This window comes from Symphodus melops, assembly GCF_947650265.1.
Source record: "Symphodus melops genome assembly, chromosome: 21".
Taxonomy (NCBI): Eukaryota; Metazoa; Chordata; class Actinopteri; order Labriformes; family Labridae; genus Symphodus; species Symphodus melops.
In genome coordinates, this window is record NC_136711.1 from 11271190 (window position 1) to 11290149 (window position 18960).

At 43.4% G+C, this 18960-nt stretch overlaps 1 protein-coding gene across 1 annotated transcript in view; it reads right to left on the bottom strand.

Moving 5' to 3' along the window:
* Positions 1-329: 329 nt before the first annotated feature.
* Positions 330-18960, bottom strand: part of lrp2b (low density lipoprotein receptor-related protein 2b) — a 39836-nt gene continuing 21205 nt past the window's right edge. Inside the window, exons 41-81 of the mRNA XM_079372583.1 lie at positions 18666-18831; positions 18412-18570; positions 18041-18330; positions 17475-17678; positions 17090-17332; positions 16770-16895; positions 16512-16631; positions 15423-15554; positions 15123-15324; positions 14757-15052; positions 13619-14135; positions 13377-13532; positions 12963-13133; positions 12635-12858; positions 12371-12548; positions 11786-11982; positions 11340-11585; positions 10794-10922; positions 10418-10537; positions 9951-10067; positions 9741-9857; positions 9299-9436; positions 9026-9148; positions 7297-7425; positions 6405-6536; positions 6124-6249; positions 5739-5882; positions 5484-5649; positions 5225-5353; positions 4878-5098; positions 4590-4772; positions 4390-4509; positions 3831-3918; positions 3586-3650; positions 3313-3475; positions 3068-3131; positions 2125-2256; positions 1631-1714; positions 1292-1363; positions 1113-1169; positions 330-672 (exon numbers count right to left, since the gene is read on the bottom strand). Coding sequence (XP_079228709.1) covers positions 634-672; positions 1113-1169; positions 1292-1363; positions 1631-1714; positions 2125-2256; positions 3068-3131; positions 3313-3475; positions 3586-3650; positions 3831-3918; positions 4390-4509; positions 4590-4772; positions 4878-5098; positions 5225-5353; positions 5484-5649; positions 5739-5882; positions 6124-6249; positions 6405-6536; positions 7297-7425; positions 9026-9148; positions 9299-9436; positions 9741-9857; positions 9951-10067; positions 10418-10537; positions 10794-10922; positions 11340-11585; positions 11786-11982; positions 12371-12548; positions 12635-12858; positions 12963-13133; positions 13377-13532; positions 13619-14135; positions 14757-15052; positions 15123-15324; positions 15423-15554; positions 16512-16631; positions 16770-16895; positions 17090-17332; positions 17475-17678; positions 18041-18330; positions 18412-18570; positions 18666-18831 — 6485 coding nt within the window. The 3' untranslated portion in view covers positions 330-633. The remainder of the gene's footprint in view (positions 673-1112; positions 1170-1291; positions 1364-1630; positions 1715-2124; positions 2257-3067; positions 3132-3312; positions 3476-3585; positions 3651-3830; positions 3919-4389; positions 4510-4589; positions 4773-4877; positions 5099-5224; positions 5354-5483; positions 5650-5738; positions 5883-6123; positions 6250-6404; positions 6537-7296; positions 7426-9025; positions 9149-9298; positions 9437-9740; positions 9858-9950; positions 10068-10417; positions 10538-10793; positions 10923-11339; positions 11586-11785; positions 11983-12370; positions 12549-12634; positions 12859-12962; positions 13134-13376; positions 13533-13618; positions 14136-14756; positions 15053-15122; positions 15325-15422; positions 15555-16511; positions 16632-16769; positions 16896-17089; positions 17333-17474; positions 17679-18040; positions 18331-18411; positions 18571-18665; positions 18832-18960) is intronic.

Consider the following 18960-nt stretch of genomic DNA (forward strand, 5'->3'; position numbering starts at 1 on the left):
TCAGACGTTTACGAAGGGAGGAGAGAAGAGGAGCGGTTGATCATGGTCTTAAATTGTGTCTGTGTGATTCAATGGATGGTGACAAAGCATTTCATTTCAGCTCACTGGGTCAGATACACGAGCTGTGGGATCAGGGTTGCTGTCTGTGATGAAAAGAGTGGATAAAAGCAGTGGGAGTCTTGCTGTAACAACAGATCCCTCTGTGATTTGTTGCACAAGAAAAAGATAAGAAAGGGATTATGTTGAGTAGTTAAGGACCTAGGTCTGAATTTATCTGCCACATTTTGTCCTATTTGAAGTCAAATCATTACATTTTTACTGCACAAAAATTATGACAATAGCACTTTTAATATTCAACTTTCTTACAATCAAAATGTACATAATTTAAAAAAATGGAATCATAAACAGCATTTACAAGTTTCTATTCACTTCATTGTTATTGATTCAGTTGCATATCAGTTACAAAAAATCAAGTCAGAAAAAAAGACATTAAACCACAGAGAAATTAAAGTTTAGCATTTAGTAGCACAAATATTGTTCTTCTTTCACAAACAGTTTGGGTGGTATTTGCTGAATTCTCTAAAGCATCCTCAAATGAAAGATGAGTTTAAAGTCCTTGTTGAGGAGTCCACATCAAGCCTCGGAGTGCGGAGCTGTTTCGAACGTGTTCTCCTGTTGGAAAAGGTTTACTTTGAAATGGCAGCAATGAGATGTAACGTTTCCAAGCTTGTTTATAACATGAGCACAAGCTGAATATGCATTCTTTAGAGACACAGCTGTAGAACCTGAATATATAGCACTGCAATCAATAGACTCATGTTTCATAATTTACAAATAAAGGTTACCATAGCAACGTATATTTGCTCCAAGTTTGTAAAAATGGATTTAAATGTAATATACAATAATAATAATAATAATAAAAAGCCTGATTGCAGACACAGGTGCATATCACACATTCATACATAAAACGCATACAGAAACTTTTAAAAGTGGTATAGCTCTGTGTGGGAAAAAAGCTCATAGAATTCAATCCAGAATAATTGACAGATTGTTTGAGGCCTGTTTATCCTCCAAACATAACCAGCCTGAGTTTGTTGTCATGATTGACTCACCGTGTATGTTGGGTTTTTGAAAGACGCCGAACTGTCATCCACAATAGGCTCAAACAGCTGAGCGGAAAAAGGACAAATGAGAATTGTTCATACAATCAGAGCAAGCAATCAGTGATGTTTTTGGAGAACCAACGGATAACAATGGGTTGTACAACTGTGACATGTGTCGTCATGGTTACCTGTGTGCTTGAAGCAGCAGGTTGTGCAGCAGCGCCGTCTGACTCTGAGATGTATACTGGGTTGTCAAAAGCCTTCAAATGAAAGCAACCAGGCAGAACAAAGAAACAAAGCTTCAATGAAAATAAACTCACTGTTGACTAGCTCATCAAGAAAAAGGTCAGAGCTGCGAAAGAATTTGACAGCAAATAACAATCGTCATGTGATAACATCTTTCAACCACTGCCATTTCATATGAAAGAATTCATTGTAAAAAAAGAAAAAGTACACGTCCAGACTATATATATATATATATATATATTTATATATAAATGTGAATAGTTGATGAACCTGAATCTGACCTTGTTCACTGCAGCAGGTTTGGCTGCATTTCTTGTGGGAGTATCCACAACTTGAACTTCTCCTTCCACACTGTCAACGATCTCCTGAGGAGGGAAACACAGGATCATCAGAATGATTTCATCTCTATATAAATAAATAAACCTTTATTTATCACAGGCAGTGATAAATTACAAGCAAAGAGTCACAGATGTCCCCAGTGTTTCTAGTCAATTATTTTTGAGTTTACTTGTTATCTATTCTTCAACATACTGAAGTGTTTATTCACAAACTATTGTAATCTGACTCATATTTGTACCTCTTGGTACTAAACTATGGGTTTATAGGTACCAAACAACAATAACACCAAGTTTATTTTGTCTTCACAAATGGACCTTCAGGCATATATTCTGAAACTGTTGCCATGAAACCTGTCGTGTATATACAGCCAGCCGACAACAGGAGGTAAAGGAGATCAATGAAGTGTACAGGCGAGCAGTGATTTTTGTGTATGGACCTTGTTTGTTCCATTCGGTGCAGATGTGTATGTCACAGCGCTTTCAGCTGCAGGATTTTCTCCAGCGTCATACGCCGGGTTCTCAAAGTTCTTCCTATTTGAGTCCACCATGGACACGGAGGTACAGGGAACCTGAAGACAGATGATCAAATGTTCAAAACAGCTCTTTGGTTGTCAGAATGACGTGTTTAATGTTTGGTGGTTTTTATCTGCAATTAAAAAGCCAAAATGTATCAAAACATGTTAAACATGCTAAAAAGATATATTTTCCATTTGTGTGTTAATAAGGTAGTAGTATCTCATCTATCACTGGTAGAGCTGTATCTTGTCATACATCGAAAAATGAAGCAATTTCCTTAAGGTCTATGACTCAGACAGCAGATTATAATAACGCTCATCGATTTGCAAAGCAGGTTTTCTTTATTAGAAAAGACATCAGAGGTCAGGATGAATGTGTGGTTATAAATGTGCTCCTAGTATTCCTTCATCCAATTAGCTTCATTTGAATGAAATCCAGGAGACATTTCTCTACTGTTTCTGTGTTTTCACACATGCACAAAGCTCCTGAAAGTTCCCCGACATACTGCCACACTTTTCACCCTAATTTAACCCCAAAATTTCCTGCCAGCCTCCTATAAAAATGTCCACGTGAAGTCGCGCCCACCCCCGACAGGGAGAAATAATGTGAGGAGACATGTGAACGAGGTCGGGCTGCAATGAAATTTCGAGGAATCTTTAGAAGTGCATGTGTGTAACCAGCTCATGCTGAAATAGTGATGCTTCTGCTGCTGCCACTTTGGAAACATGTGAAATACTGTTCTGTTCTGAAAGCATTCTTTTTAACTCAACACTTTGATAAGATCTGACTAAAGAGGAGTATTGACACAGTATCGATTGGAGCATCATATTTTGTTAAGTCATCGATGAGTGATTTGATACTGACTGCTTCAGAGTTCAGGATAGTTTCAGTCCCTTCGGCACTCGCACCATCTGGAGACACTGCATTTCTGAAAATCACGAAGGCACACATAAGATGCACAAACATACATGGACTTATAGAGAGTAACACATGGAGCTCAGAGTCTGAAGCGTGTAATGTCACTTTCTTTAAATAAAGCCTTATTTCACAGAAGTTAGGACTTAATAGAAAAAAGTTTGTTCATTTAAACTGAGTGTCTCTTCTCTCACCTAAAGGTCGGCATTGAGGGCATTGAGGGCATTGATGGCATACTGGGCATGCTGGGTAATTTGTCTCGTATCGTTTCCAGCACGTTGGACTTCTTTCTGGCAGCATAAACCAGAGCAGCCAGCAGAGCCACGATCACTATTGTCACCCCAATTGCTATTCCAACTGCAACCAATGAGAAGCAGAGAAGGAAGAAATGCAGCTCATGAATAAAAAAGTTCAAATAGTGCCTTTAAAATGTTTTAATGTATTTTTAGCTGTAAAGGGAGATATACTTGAGGAAGCCACCAGGCTGGCCACGCTTGTTTGGCAATTATCTCCCTGCCACTCAGGAGGACATCTGTGAGACAAACCACAAATATACAAGATGACATATTTCAAAAGCCTGTGCTTATTCAATCATCTATCGAGGAGTGATGCATCTCTCTTAGATCACTTTCAACAAGTTACATTTTTACTGCAGCGGTAGAGTTTTTTACATTCAGTCTATGCCAGTCTATGAACACAGACAAAGTCTTACTTGCAGAGCGCCTTGTTGTCATCAAAGTAGCATGTGCCTCCATTCAGACACAGACATGGTGGAGGCATGGTGGGTGGAGGATCAAATCCTGAAAGAAATACAAGATATAAGACAAAATAAAAACATGTTTCAAGCAGGAACATTTTTAGAGTCACTGGGACATTTAGAGGTGAACTATAATAACTTTTATTGACTGTATATAGCACCTTCAAAAACAAATGTTTACAAAGGGATTTGACAGAAAAAGCAAATGCAGCAACAGAACAGACAGGCCAAACAGGAAAGATAAAAAATAATATAAATGTAAATAACAGGAATAAGAGCCATAAGACAGGCAGGGTGTACAGATGTGTTAGTTTAAAACGTCTTTACTCCATTTTTCCTCCCTCTTCTCTAATTCTAGCACTTACTCTGTGTTTTAAATTAAAGCTCCAGTGAGGAACTTTCAATCTCATCCCTTTTGACAAGAAACAATCATCCTGCTCTTCCTTCATTTAACAGTCACATGTTTCAGTCATGGGGGTCTCATAGAGGCTTTAATCTGTTTGAATTTTCCAACCTGCATCACATTCAGTGTCGCTGCCGGTTATGAAGCTGGTGCCCTCGGGACAGCTGCAGGTGTAACCTCCCGGCCGTAGCAAACACAGGTGACTGCAGGTTCCCTTGCACGGATTCTTCACTGCGGACAAAAAGTTTAATATCACTCTGCACGCTTGAAGCAGCCCTGTGTGTGTTTACGTGTTTGAGTGGACAGCTTACTGCCGATGGAGTTGTATCTCTGCTGCTGGTACACAGTCACCTGGCTCAGCCAAGGCCCGGCAGTCAGCAGCTTGGTCTTGGCCCCGCGGCCGAACTTGTCCTGGCGGAATACCTCGCCTTTCTCCTCGGTGCTCCAGTAAACGTGGTCCTCGAACACGCTCACACTGAACGGATTTCTCACGTCTAGGCAACGAAATGCAAAAAAGTTTAACCCAGACGCAAGATTAAAAAAACAATCAGACCCTCTGTGAATAAAAGAAAAAAGTTATCTGAGAAAGAATTCCTAACCTATGTAGACAGCAGTTCTGCGATCCTCTCCTGAAGGCTGGACAGACTCTATGCGGCTCTCTTTGGAGTCAGACCAGTAAATTCTGTCCCCGTTTGTGAAGTCGATTGACAGGCCAGTGGGCCAACCAAGGCCATCAGCTACCAGAACTTTCCTCTCCTGACCGTCCATCCAAGAACACTCGATCTTGGCCGCTTGTCCTCGGTCTGCCCAGTACAACATCCTGCAGAAGAAAAGCAGAGTTCAGGGGTCTAAGCTCTGATATGAGAAGCTTTCACCACCAAGTGTTCAAATTGTCGTCGCTTGAGTGAAGAATTTTAATCCCTGTCTGTCTGTCCGTCCGTCTCACCCCAGTCGTGGGTTAACAGCCACAGCGGAGGGATGTCCCAGCTCAGTCTTGACCAGGTGCTTTCTGTAGCGTCCGTCCAACATGGCCACCTCCAACCTCTTCACTCTGGAGTCGGCCCAGTAAAGGTTCCTACAGGCAAAAGAAATGCAAAAATATTCACATGCTCCACTCTGATAAACAAAAACCCGATATAAAGATCCTGTATTTTTCTTTCTGAATGCAGAGCTCTTATGGTTTAGATTTGACAGTTCAAACACACCTGCCCACCCAGTCCACCGCAATGCCGTCTGGAGCGGTGATGTATTTGATGCCGAGGTCGACAGCAGCTCCGATGTTGTTGCTGCCGTCGTCCACGGACGGTATGTACGCTCTCTTGATGGCACCTGGCACAGAGGCCTTACCGGCTACAGTGAAGTACACCATACCTGACAAACACGGACAGTTCCAAAGAATGGTCATTTCTGTGTTTCGTGAGGAAAATTGCCTCCTATCTTTCGTCATCTGTGTGACTCACTGTATCCAGTGCTGTTGTGGTCCCAGTCGTAGTCCAGCGCCATGATGTGCTCCTCTTCTCGGAGAAAGTCGTGGTAAGTCTCTGCCTGCAGGTTGAACCTCCGGATACGAATGTTTTCAGGTAGAAGCAGCATGGGAGTTGCTCCTGAGGGAGACACACATTTACACGTTCTTATATGTAAATATTAAATATCTAACTAAGACAGTTGGATCAAAAGTTACATATTTAAGCCAAGTTCCTCAACTTAAAAGATCTTTATTTGTCGTTATATTTGATACAGAACTTTACAACAGGAGAATGAAAGTAGACCAAGCTTCATACTTCATTTACAAAACCACTATCATCTGTTCTGTGTTGCTCGTGTCTACATAAAAAGATGTCTCACCCTGAGCCTCGCACATGTTGCCGTCGCCAACTCTCCTGTAACCAGGCGCACATTCACAGTCGTAGCCGCCCTTGGTGTTCTTACACACCTGAGGACAGGTGCCGAACACCTCACACTCGTTGATGTCTGAAAGAGTGACGAGAGATTTGTGAGAAAGGGTTTAAAGAGAGGGAGAGGTTCACTTCAGTTGAAGTTTGAGATTTAGCATGAACCATAAGAAACCATAATTACTGCTTTGTGTGTGCGTGTGCATGTGTGTGTGTGTGTGTGTGTGTGTGTACCCAGGCAGTTGTAGGTGCTCTCTGGGTTCACTTTGTATCCCGGTTTACAGGAGCAGATGAAGCCAGTGCCGTTCAGGTTGGTGCACTCGTGCTGACACAGCTTCTCGTCACAGTTTCGATCTTGGCCAAAATCTGTTGCCAGACAACACAGAGCAAATTATCTACAAGTTCCAAACAGCGGCTTACAGCAGACTTAATTAGAGAGACTTTGTTTACATTGGCAGAATGATTAAGCTATTGACAATACTTGAGGCGTTTGATAAAAAAATGATTCTCCTTGACTGAACCTTGGTGTGCACATAGAGGGGTTTCATGTATATTTGTACAGCCATATCCATCCATCCTTAGCCTTACAAACATATCTCCAAATGTATAACTGTGTCTTCTAGTCATTTAAAGTTTTCTTTTCATCACCACTCTCACCGTTGTAAGATCAAGAAGGTCTTTTCTCATAAATATCAGACACTGTGAGAGTCAGATGAGTTATCATTCAGTCAAATCAGAAATGCCCCTCTTTATGTCTAATCATACAAAACTTCAAGCCTCAATATAACAAAAACTGATGATGAGTAATGAAATAATTCACCTCAAATACAAGTTTGACCACTAAAGAAATCAGATTTAGAGACCAAAGCCTTTTTTCAAACAGGCTGTTTATTTCTGCAGTTAAATGGGCATGATGTGATATATTTAATATGAGGCAAATGAGCATTCCTTGATTTTTTTTATCCAGCCTCTAGTGGACACTTAAGGAATTGCACTTCTTTGTAATTCTCCATTGACTTTATTTTTGGAGCTTCCCCAGTCGTGCTGATATAAAGTACATCATGTGACATTGTCTGATTAACACAGAGCACCGTCAGGATGTGCTGAGTTGTGTCCTGCTACTCACTGCAGCCTAACTCGTCCGTGCGGTCCCCACAGTTGTCGTTGTGGTCACAGACGTACGGCAGGGCCACGCAGTGTCCGTTCGTGCATTTGAACTGGTCCAGTGTGCAGGGGGGCAGCGTGGGCTCACGGCCTGAGAAGGACACAGTCAGAGTGAGTCATCAGTACAAACACACAGGGAAAGGTGGATGGGTTTGGTCTGTGGGAACATGTCCGCCTCCACTTCTGTTCTACATTCTAGAGCTCAGACAACTTTTTAAATAAAGGAAAGGAGGGCATATGTGAAAATGAAGGGACTGCCCACACTGGCAGATAAAATAAACCCCAAGCATCCCACACAGTGAAGTTAAACAACGAGGGTGACTGTATCTACTAAAGCTTTACTTTAATGGAAGGCTTCTTCACAGCCTCCTCTGAGTTTTCTTTGGCTCTCTCCTCCCTGACAACAAATGGATTTAGATGAGCCAGGCAATGTCCAGCATCTATTTAATCTCCTCTCAAAATAATTTGCTCTGATTGATGTGTAAGCTGATTGTGTAACAATTCCATAATACAGACTATTTCCTTATCCCTTGTGTGTTTCAGGCTTTGTGTGCTGAGCAGATCTACTGATGTGATTTTGGAATTTCTCATTTCGCAGGCCTTGCGAGGGGATAGTTCACGAGGCATTAGTGATGTTCAGATTAATCCTACGTGAATCAGAAACTGATGACTAGGGGTTCATTTACTGAACTTGAAGTTATTACAAAGGAACATTTTTTATGTTTAAAAAGAGGATAAGAAGACAACATGTTTAATCTAAAGAAACAACTGTAATATACTGAGTACAATTCTAATGTGCTGTATATAAAGGAACATTGCGCCTACTCACAATATCTGTCTGTTTTCTCTTAGTGGGTAAAAGTTGAAAATGAGGATCCTCAGAATATGAAGTAATTAGTTCAGCTCTTGCTTATAAACAACAGTGTGATGAATGATTGCACTTGTAAACTTGATATTTATGTTTAGGCTTTCAGAATGTGTTAACTTGTTGCTGAGTCATACAGACATTATTCTAATCATACTTTCTGCAAACTTGTTGCCACTGACTATTCTATTCTATATCAATTAACTTCAGAAAATGTGCCAGCTTGACAGTTGGATTTTTAAAGGTTGTATAAAATAAGCATTGATGTTGCCAGTACAAGCTTGTTTTACATCGCCTACTGCAGTCTCTCAATGTTACATTTCCCATGATACACAAACTATACCACAACATTATCTGCCTCATTATCTCATCCATCTGCTTGTTGAAGTCTGCCTTCGTTATGTGTTGAACGTAGCTATAGAACGAAAAATATGAGCCCTGAGGCAGAGATGCACAACGAGCCCATTACCTGTGTGCAAGGCAGCGCAGTCAATACTGGTTCTGACATCGGTTACCTTGGCAACAGTAGATGTTTTAAGGCTTTGAAGCCCTAGTATTTGTACACTGGACAATAAACGTAAATCTGATTTATCACTGAGTAATCCTTGTTTGTACTTTACAGGTCCTCTTTCAAAGTGCGAGCTGTGGTCGAAGCCTTCTTTATTAGGTTACCCGACTGAAGAAAACAGTCATCGTAAAGCAGCTTGACTTTTACATTTGTTCCACAGAGGAAGATTCAAGGAATGAATTGTGTTTGGGTTTTTACAGAGTAAGAGGTTCAAAGAACTACAGTATAAAGATTGTGTTTTCTGTGTGTGACTCATACAGAGTTCCTCCTTCTCGTCACTGCCGTCACCACAGTCGTCCTTCTGGTTGCACAGCAGGCCGGAGTAGACACAGTATCCGTTTGCACAGCGGAACTTAGACGGCATCTCACAGGTGATGTTCACTGCACAAACACACACACACACACACACATGCACACACACACAGTTCAGACTGATACTGCTGTTGTGTATCATGTCAGCCCATCACATCAAAGTCTCTCTACATCGTCTGGGATTTTAAACAAAATGTGTAATAGTCAAATGATTCTCACGGCATAAAGTGAGCTGTTCGTCTGAGCGATCCCCGCAGTCATCGGTGCCGTCACACACCCAGTTCTGGCTCACACACAGATGGTTCGCACACTCGAACTGGCTCTGAGGGCACCAACGGCCCCCTGGGAAACGAGTAGCTGTCGGGATGGGGAAAAACGTTGTCAACTGTTTAAACAAAATAGTTGTGTCTCATTCTAAAAGTCCGTGTTTTTAGGTTCGAACGACAATTTGAAAGAATACTTGAGTGTTTTTGTACTTTTGATTTTATGTCAAAATAGATTGTAAAGATGAGTGATTTAAACAGCCAATGCTAATTTTCTGACCGTAGTGTGTTTAAGAAATTATAAAGCTTTTTTATTTTTATTTGACGATTTAAAAATTTACGATTAAGTAGATAAAAAATTAAAAACCCTGCGGTTAGTTTTCATGTTGTTCACTTACGACATTTGGTCTCGTCTGACAGATCCTGACAATCAGCTCGGCCGTCACACTGCAGACCAGCATTGATACAATGACCCGAGTCGCACTGGAAAGAATCTGGACGACACGTCTTTAACTCTGGAGGAGAGAGGCAGGATGGTAATGTGTGTGTAAGTGTTGTTTATGGGGGGAGGGGGCGGTATGCTTTGTTTATGTGTGGCCTCTACTCACCACAGTCGCGCTCGTCTGAGTTGTCCCCGCAGTCGTTGTCATGGTCACACACCCAGCTTCCAGGGATGCACTGTGCGTCGTCACATCGAAACTCACTTTCAGAGCAAGGCCTCGGCTCTGCTCGCGGGAATCATCCCAAAAAAAGACACACAATACCTTCAGTATGACACCAGAATGAGGTCTTACTGCTAATACACAACCACACAGGCTAAATCTACCAGTCTTATACACAGATGATATCTAATGTGGGATTTTTGTTTCAGTATTTAGTTTGAGCAAACAGCAACCATAGGTCAGCATTTAGAAAATTGAAATCAGTAAATGTGAAGCTTCTGCTGCTCTACAATAAAATGATAACCTAAAAAAAGGGATACTAAATAAAAAACACTTCTGTTACCTTGGCTGACATAAAGCTGTTGCTGTTTTTGTTTTGGACTGAGGTGAGAAATATGGGGTGCGACACTCACCGCAGTTCCTCTCATCTGAGCCGTCGCCGCAGTCGTTGGTGCCGTCACACTGCCAGCGGATGGGGACGCAGCGGTGGTTGTCACATCGGAAGTCTCCGAGTGGATCGCAGGTCAACTCCTCTGTGGGAAAAAAAACAAAGTCCTAAACATCGACACTGGACGAAATATAAAGGTGACTCAAGATGTGGTCAAAGCGAAAGAGGAGCAAGTTTAGAAATGCTGCAACTTTTATCTAAAAGATCTCTCAGCATTTGGAGAGAAGCTTTCAGTAATACACACAATTGAACACAATAAAATGGCTCTAAAAGCTTGATTTTTTTTCCTCAACAAGAACACGCGGCCTTCACAGATTAAATCTGCTGACACGAGCTCTCACCGCAGCCCTGCTCATCGCTGTTGTCGATGCAGTCGTTGGAGCCGTCACAGCGCGCCCACTGAGGAATACAGCGGTAGTTTGTCTTGCAAGAGAACTCGGTCTCTTCATCACACTTGTAGTCTGGACCCACTGGAGGGAGAAAAGAAGGGAGAAAGAGAGACATTGGAAAGTGATTATAGGCAGAAAATGAGGAATGAAATGGTACGAGTTGAGAAATGAGTCGGTGAGTAAGAGCAGGTTAATTCATTTAGTCTGATTACTCTTTGGACATGAGTCAGTCAACTTTAATTAAATAATTCAACATTAATCATATGTTAATAAAAATCTCCATGCTTGTTTAAGCTGTCAGCTCTGACTTTGTTTTACTAACATTAAACTTAGTCGACCCAATTTCTAAATCCTAACTGACACAGACGGTTTATTACACAGAACCTGAACAATGCTCCATATGGTTCTATTTTCTCTCTAAGTGGTACATTTAGTCTTCCTCCTGTTTCTTCCTGGAGTTGATTCACTTCAAATACAATCAGATGGTGTCGCACTTACTGCAGATCTCGAATGGCTCGTCAGATCCGTCCCCACAGTCGTCCTGGGCGTCGCACACGTAGCTTGACGGCAGGCAGCGTCCGTTAGCACACTGGAACTCTCCTGGTTTGCAGGTCCTCTGAGAACAGGTCTCTGCGTCTTCATCGCTCCCATCTGAGCAGTCACTTACTCCGTCGCAGTGCCAGGATACGGGGATGCACAGCTTGTTTTTACACTGGAACTGGTTTTCCTGGCATCGGTGGTCACCTACAGGGACGGACCAAAGGGTTAACTTGTCTTAAAAAAAATGTGATATGTATTCAGAATGTCTGATTTTTCAGGGAGGGTCTTGCTGATAAAAAGCCAGATTTGTAACCAGATACTTTGGAATTTTAAAGACTTTCTGTGCAAGATCCAAACAAATGGAACTTGTTTCACTCTTGTCAGGTTTTATTATTTTTACTTACTGCAGAGAGCGGCGTCTTCGTCTGATCTGTCAGGGCAGTCGGCATGTCCGTCACAGAGGAAGCCGGGGTAAGTGCAGTTACCGTCCTGACACTGAAACTGGCCAACGGGGCAATAACGTGGTGGACAGGTCTGAGGTTCATCTGAGCCGTCGCCGCAGTCCGACTGTCCGTCACACTTCCACCAGATGGGGACGCACCTTTAAAAGAAACAGGACCAACGGGTAAGTCTTAGTCAGAGCAAACAAATATAAGATAAATCTCCAGGATGTTTCTCAATAGCCTTCTTCATGATTATCTGCGCCTTGTTGTTTCAGAGTCGTTTTGTAGTGAAACATCTTCCCATCTGTTTTTTATTTTCAAGTTAGTCAGTACGATTCATTTTCATGATTGGTTTTCTAGTTATTGTGGCAATTTAAAAAAAAAAAAAGCATTATGAGTTCTTGCTTGTGATAGCATAAAGTAGTGTGTCTGTAGATTCACAGGTTTTTATGTGTATCACCTGATATGTAAAGCTCTAGACTTAAAGACGTGAATGTATAAGGACTGTGAGGTGAAACATAAACAGTCTGACGTTCTCATTCCAACCTCTCATTGTCTCCACAGCGAAACTGTGTGCTGGAGCAGTCGGCGACACACTGGACTTTGAAGCCCACCATGAGGCCAATGAATTGATCTGGACACTCGCAGGAGGCGCTCTGCCCACCAGGACCAATCAGACACAAATGACTGCATGTCAGGTGGTGGGTGGAGCAGGGGTTTTCACCTGGGAAGAAAATGGGTAAGTCTGAGCTACGGTATTTTGAGACGCGGAGCCAAAGTTCAAACGGCTAAAAGTTCCAATGTACGCACTGCGAGGTTGTCTGTAGGGATGGTAGACGTGAATGTCATAGGGTCGATGTGTGTTGTTGCCCATGACTGTGCGCTGTTCGCCGGTGTACTTGTGGGCCTTCTCCACTGTGTGCGTGTTCCAGTCAGTCCAGTAGACCCAGTCCTCAAACAGGGAAACAGCAAAGACATGGGGAAGAGAACCGGAAATGGCCCGGTGGCGGTTCTTGCCGTCCATGTCTGCAAAGCTGAAGTTTTTTGGTTTTTTTTACATGGAGGGATCAATTCACCTTGTTAGGATTTTACAGCCATTATAATAAACAAAATAAACACTCAGGACTTTAAAACTCACTCCAGAAAGTTAAGGTGGGAATCTGAAAAGAAGATCTTGTTGGTGGTGTAGTCTATGGTCAGAGCGTTAGGCCACTCCAGCTTGGTTGAGATGATGGCACTGACGTTGGTTCCATCCATGCCAGCTCTGCCAATATATGCTTCATCACCCCAGTCGGTCCAGTACAGCCAACTGGGAGGTAAAAAGAGGACAGGGAGGAGGAAGAGAAAAATGCATGGGAAGTTCCGGACAAAGCAACACAGAATCCATCACAGCGGATACATAAAGATGGGAATCTGAGATGATGAGATGCAGACTGTACAGTCTGATAACATAGCATACCTCTAGCCTATTTTAAAACCTTTAATTAGGGTACTATCATTGTGTTTGCTTTTTTAAATTTTATACAACAGATAAGTGTGTGTGTCTAAGTACCCGTATTTAGGGTTAACGGCCACAGCGCGAGGTCTGCTGATGAGGTATGTCTTATTTCCATCTGTGAAATCTCCTGAAATCAGCTGTTTTTGGAAACGTCCATCCAGCTCCATGACATGAACCGAGCCGTAATAACCATCGACCCAGTACAACTTCCTGCAGGAGACACACAAAGTTGTATTTGTTTTGGGTTAGCCAGACAGATTGAACACACAGTGTCAAAACCCTTCCTCTTCACATACCTGCCCACCCAGTCCAGCGCCAGACCTTCAGCTCCTCTCACATCTTCATCTGCCAGCGTCTCCCTGTCGCTCCCGTCGAAACGCATCCTCTCGATCTTTCCTGCTCCTGCGTCCAGCCAGTACAGCCTCTTCTCTGAGTGGTCATAGTCCAACGCCACCACGTTGGACAAACCCTGCAAGACTATACTCAGCTGTGTTCCGTCAGTGGTCAAATTGCGGATGTAGTAGCGGTTGGTGTACAACAGGTACGGCGCGATGCCGCTGTTCTGACGACAGGTGCGTCCGTCTGGTTCTCGTATGTATCCGGGCGCACATTTGCAGTGGAAGGAGCCCACGGTGTTCTCGCAGATCTGGCTGCAGACAGACGGCGTGCTGGTGCACTCGTTGAGGTCCTCGCAGGCTTTGCCGTCTGGCATGAGTTTGTAGCCGGGGTAGCAAGAGCAGAAGTAACCAGTGAGGGTGTCAGTGCAGAGCTGGGCACACTTGTGGACTGAAGGACTGCGGCACTCGTTGACTCCTAAGAAAAAAGAAAAAGAGATTCAGAATGACTCATAAGAACAGGGACATACAAAAGTCCAGAGGGTTCTCAAGAGAGAAAACCAAAGTCAGAGATAAAGATGACCCTGAACAAACGTCAATTAACTGAACCCAGAATATAACAATCAGAATCAATAGATTAATCTAATATGTTATTAGATATTTTAGGCTTTTATGCCTTTGTTTGGATCTAGGGAGGGAAGGTGGATGGTCGGGGAGAGAGAGGGGATGGACATGCGGGAGATTGGCCACAGGCCGGAATTGAGCTAAGCATGGTGACGCGTGCGCTGCCACTTGAACTTAATTTAAACTTTTACAAGGAAATAATAAGAATAAGCAACTCTCATTAAAATACAGAGAGTTGTAAAAGAAATAATTAATTTTTTAGTTTTTCAGTTTTTCAGAATGAACACAAATTCAGACTTGAGTTAGGAGCAGGAATAATGAAATAAATCTGAGTAATTTAGCGCACATCTGTGATCAAATGAGCTGATACTGAAAGTCACTGGATAAGCTAATAGCTGGCGATATTATCAGCTGGCCGATTAATCGGCTGAGCTCTAATTGTCACATTATGTAACTTGACTGTATCCTCTCTTACCGCAGCCTTTCTCGTCGCTGTTGTCCTGGCAGTCTTTCTGTCCGTTGCACACTTTATTAGAGTCTATGCACTCGCCCGACTTGCACAGGTAATGCTGAGGAGAACAGGTGGGCTGCGGCTTGATGCACAAGCTGTCTGCCTCGTCGGAGCCGTCCAAACAGTCGCTCTCTCCGTCGCAGGTGAAGGAGGAGTGGATGCAGGCTCCGTTGCTGCAGGTGAACTGGCTGCTGCTGCACGTGTCGTAGGTGCAACCCAACTCATCGCTGCCATCCCCGCAGTCGTTCACGCGGTCACAGCTGCGGAGGAGCAGATGACGGTTTCCATAGTTTCCAAACAGTAAACACACTTCTCACCTGTCTTACTTACTGGTATGGGATGAAGATGCAGAGTCCGTTGGAGCAGGCAAACTCGTTCATGTGGCAGGTACGGTTGGGACAATTATTAAGCTCATCTGCGGCGTTGACACAGTCTTTCTCGCCGTCACACACGAAGCTCAACGGCACGCAGCGAGGATGACCAGGGTGCCAGGTCGGGCAGGTGAACTGGTTGGAGCTGCAGGTACGCTCACCTGCAGGAGACGAAAAAAATCAGATGAGCAAAAAAAAAGATAAGTTTGTGACCTATTATGACCCACGGTGTGTTTATAAATGTGAGCTGATGTCTCACCACACTGCAGCTCGGGAGCCTCGTCACTGTTGTCCCAGCAGTCATTGTTGCCATCGCAGACCATTGACTGGGGGACGCAGTTTCCATTGGTACAAGTAAACTGGCTGGGATTGCATGTTCTGATTTGATCCTCTATACAGGAAAAAAAAGAGATATTAAGACATCTGCTCCATCTTTAGACTAAAATAACAACAACAACTGTACATAATGGCTATCTGGCTTTGTGCTGATAAAACCTTGGAATCCAATTGTAAAATTTGAGAGCTTAACGTGAGACAGAATCTCAAGAGAGTAAATCAAATATACCCTGTGTAAATACAGATAGTGGAGTAATCCTAAAAAGAGAGGGAAGTCAGACTCTTGGGTTGTTGTTTTCAGCTCTGTGTTCACAATGATGGGATGACACTTCCTTCAGTTTGTTTGTGTCCTTCAGAGGCTCAAAAATGTTTCAGACATGATTTTCTTTTTTTCCATGAACCTTTATCCTCTCTAGCCCTGTTGCCACATGAGAGAAGAGAAAAGGCCGTGCCTACCCAGGGATGCTGTGTCAGGGGGTTAAAAAAAAAAAAAGAATAGTTGCACTTTAAAAAGGGGCTACAGACACTACGGGACGGGAAGGGCGGGACTAAATAAGGAAGCAAGAGAGCGAGGGAGAGATGAGGGATTGAGGAGGTGTGTCCAAAGAGAGCATTTGTGTTTGTCCTTCGAAAAGTCACATCGTAACACTTTAAATGGAAGATTTTAAGAATGAGCAGATTCTAAATTTGAAATGATAAACTTTGTTTGAGCAAGTGTAAAACATAGAGGTAGCTTGGTTTTAACAGCACAATTAAATTGACATATTTTCCTCACCCTTGCTGTGAGATTTCAGCAACAAAATTACAACACAAATTCTAAGAAGCCATATTAAAATGTCGTATCTCAATGCAAAGGCTAAACTCACAATACATTAAGAAGCATACAAGGGACACAAAAGTAGCTGCTAAACACAATATAGTAAGTCTGATCTCAATCTATCTCAAGCAGTTCAGTTTAGAATAGAATAGAAATTTCAGCTGTCTCGACAGGCAGCATGTTAAACGTGCTCACCGCAGGAGGGCGGCTCGTCTGTGCGATCAGTACAGTCCACGATTTCATCACACACCCAAGAGTCAGGGATACACTTCCCTGAATCACAGCGGAACTCATCCGAAGAGCACGTACGACCCGCTGTAGAAAAGAAAGACAATCTGCATTTGATCAGATGTATATACAGCTAAAGATCTACTAGCAGATTTAAAAAAAATTTAAAAAAAAAAACCTTTCTGGGTGATACAGTATTTTTGAAACGCTCAATGTGTATCTCACCGCAGAACAGAGGATTCTCATCACTGTTGTCTCCACAGTTGTTGTATCCATCACAGAGGCTTTCAGGGTAGATGCAGATGTTGGTGTTATCACACTTGACCTGGCCTGTAGGACACGTCCGGTCAGCTGGAGGGAAGGAAGGGGGGGGGGGGGGGGGGGGGGCAAAGATTAAACATAAAGAACAGAATCACACATGAATTCCTTTTCATGTAAAAACACAGAATAGTAACTGGGAGATGGATATTACAGCTGGGATTTCCTCATCGAGGAAGTTAAGAAAAAAAAATAAACGGTCCTTGATCGGCAGAGTCATCACTCACGGCAGTTGATTTCGTCAGAGGTGGCGTTGTCCCGGCAGTCATTGTGGCCGTCACAAACGAAGCCTGCGTTGATGCAGCGTCCGTTTCCGCAGGTGAACTCTGTTGCGGGGTTACACGTTGGAAAGGGGCAGTCTCTCTCATCGCTGTTGTCCCCGCAGTCGTCTGTGTAGTCGCAGGTGTAGCCGATTTGAACGCAGCGCCCGTTGTCGCAGGTGAAATCGATGGCCGCGCAGGTGTGGAAGGCTGCGGGAGGGGAGTAGAAGAGTTCAGTTTCAAGTAGCATTCTTTGCTTGTCCTTCAACACATTTCTTAACGCGCCTCCTTTCTTTCTTTTCTTTTCCCCTGCTCAATGAAAAGGCTCAAAACCACAAATGTCCTGCCTCACCGCACACTCTCTCCAGCTCGTCAGAGTTGTCGTGGCAGTCGTTGTAGCCGTCACACTTCCAGCGCGCTGAGATGCAGTTCCCGTTGAGACAGGTGAACTGCTCGGGCTCGCAGCGTTTCCCCTTGTCTTGAATGCAGTCCTTGCCATTGTTAGCCAGGTACCAACTTCCCTGATGAGGGCACTGGCATTCAGGACCCAACGGCCCTGCAGAAAGGATTATGGGAGGTGATGGTCATTAAAGAATGAAGAGGAACACAGAGATAACCTGCCATTTTAATAAGAAGTGCTAGGTTTCTTTTTGTGTTTTAGTAATGCCTCTACACTGAAGTCTGAGGGAAAGTCCAAGTGACTAAAACACTCAGCCTTATAGTGTTTTATGTTTTATTTTGTTGTATTCACTGTAAATAATTCCAGGCACCAAATTTACTGAGTGGTCTGTCCACAGGTCGGGATATTCACAGTGTTAGATGGCAAGGTCTGCAGTATAAGCTAGCTTTTTGTGTTGATGTAGAGAGGCCATTTAGTGTCTTTATTAGTGGTACCAATAAAGACAAATCTCGTCTTACCGGAAACACAGATATGACTGCACCCTCCATTAAACTGCTGACAGGAGCTGGAGCAGCTCTCCTGTTTGGAAGCCGTATAAACGTGGATGTCGTTAGGTCGATACTGCAGGTCTTGAGCCAGCACTGTGAAGCCCGAGCCGTCGTCCTTCCCGGCTCTAAAGACGCCTCTCTCCGTCCAGTCTGTCCAGAAGATGTCCTGCTGGAAGACGGTGAGGGCGTACGGGTAAATGACCCCCTGCACGAGGACTTGTCTGTTCGCTCCGGTCAGAGTGGATCGCTCGATCTTATCTCTGCAGAAAACAAGGATAAAAACATTTGAGCGATGGAATCAGCTGCAATACAGAAACATTTCAACAAACAAATGAACATACAATGAGGCATCAGCCCAGTAGAGCATCCTTTCTTGGTAATCCAGAGACAGGCCATTGGGCGTCGTGAGGCTGGTGTTAATGATGGGGGTCCGGAAGTTTCCACCAAGTGTTGCCCTCTCGATCTTTGCTGGATAGCCCCAGTCAGTCCAGTACAGGTAACTGGGAAAATAGAGTAGTAAGGTAATGATCTCTCTGTATTTAATATCATTAGATGAAAATAATAGGTGAGAGAAGGCTTGCTCTGTTGTTTTTACCCATAGCAGGGGTCAACGATGATGCCTCTGGGACGGTTTGCATGGGCGATGATGGAGCGGTTCTGCCCATTCACTCCCATGGCCTGAACATTGCGCTTATAGTAGTCAGTGAAGTACAGACGCTTGTGGATCCAGTCATAGGCCAACCCCTCTGGGTCATCCAAATCTGGGTGGAGTAATAGAGAAGAGAGGGTATCAAATAAATACAGGGAGGGGGGGGAAGTGGAAGGACATGAGAAAAATACACCTAAATAAGAGGAGAGGGGGAAACAGGAGCAGAAATAACAAAAGAAAG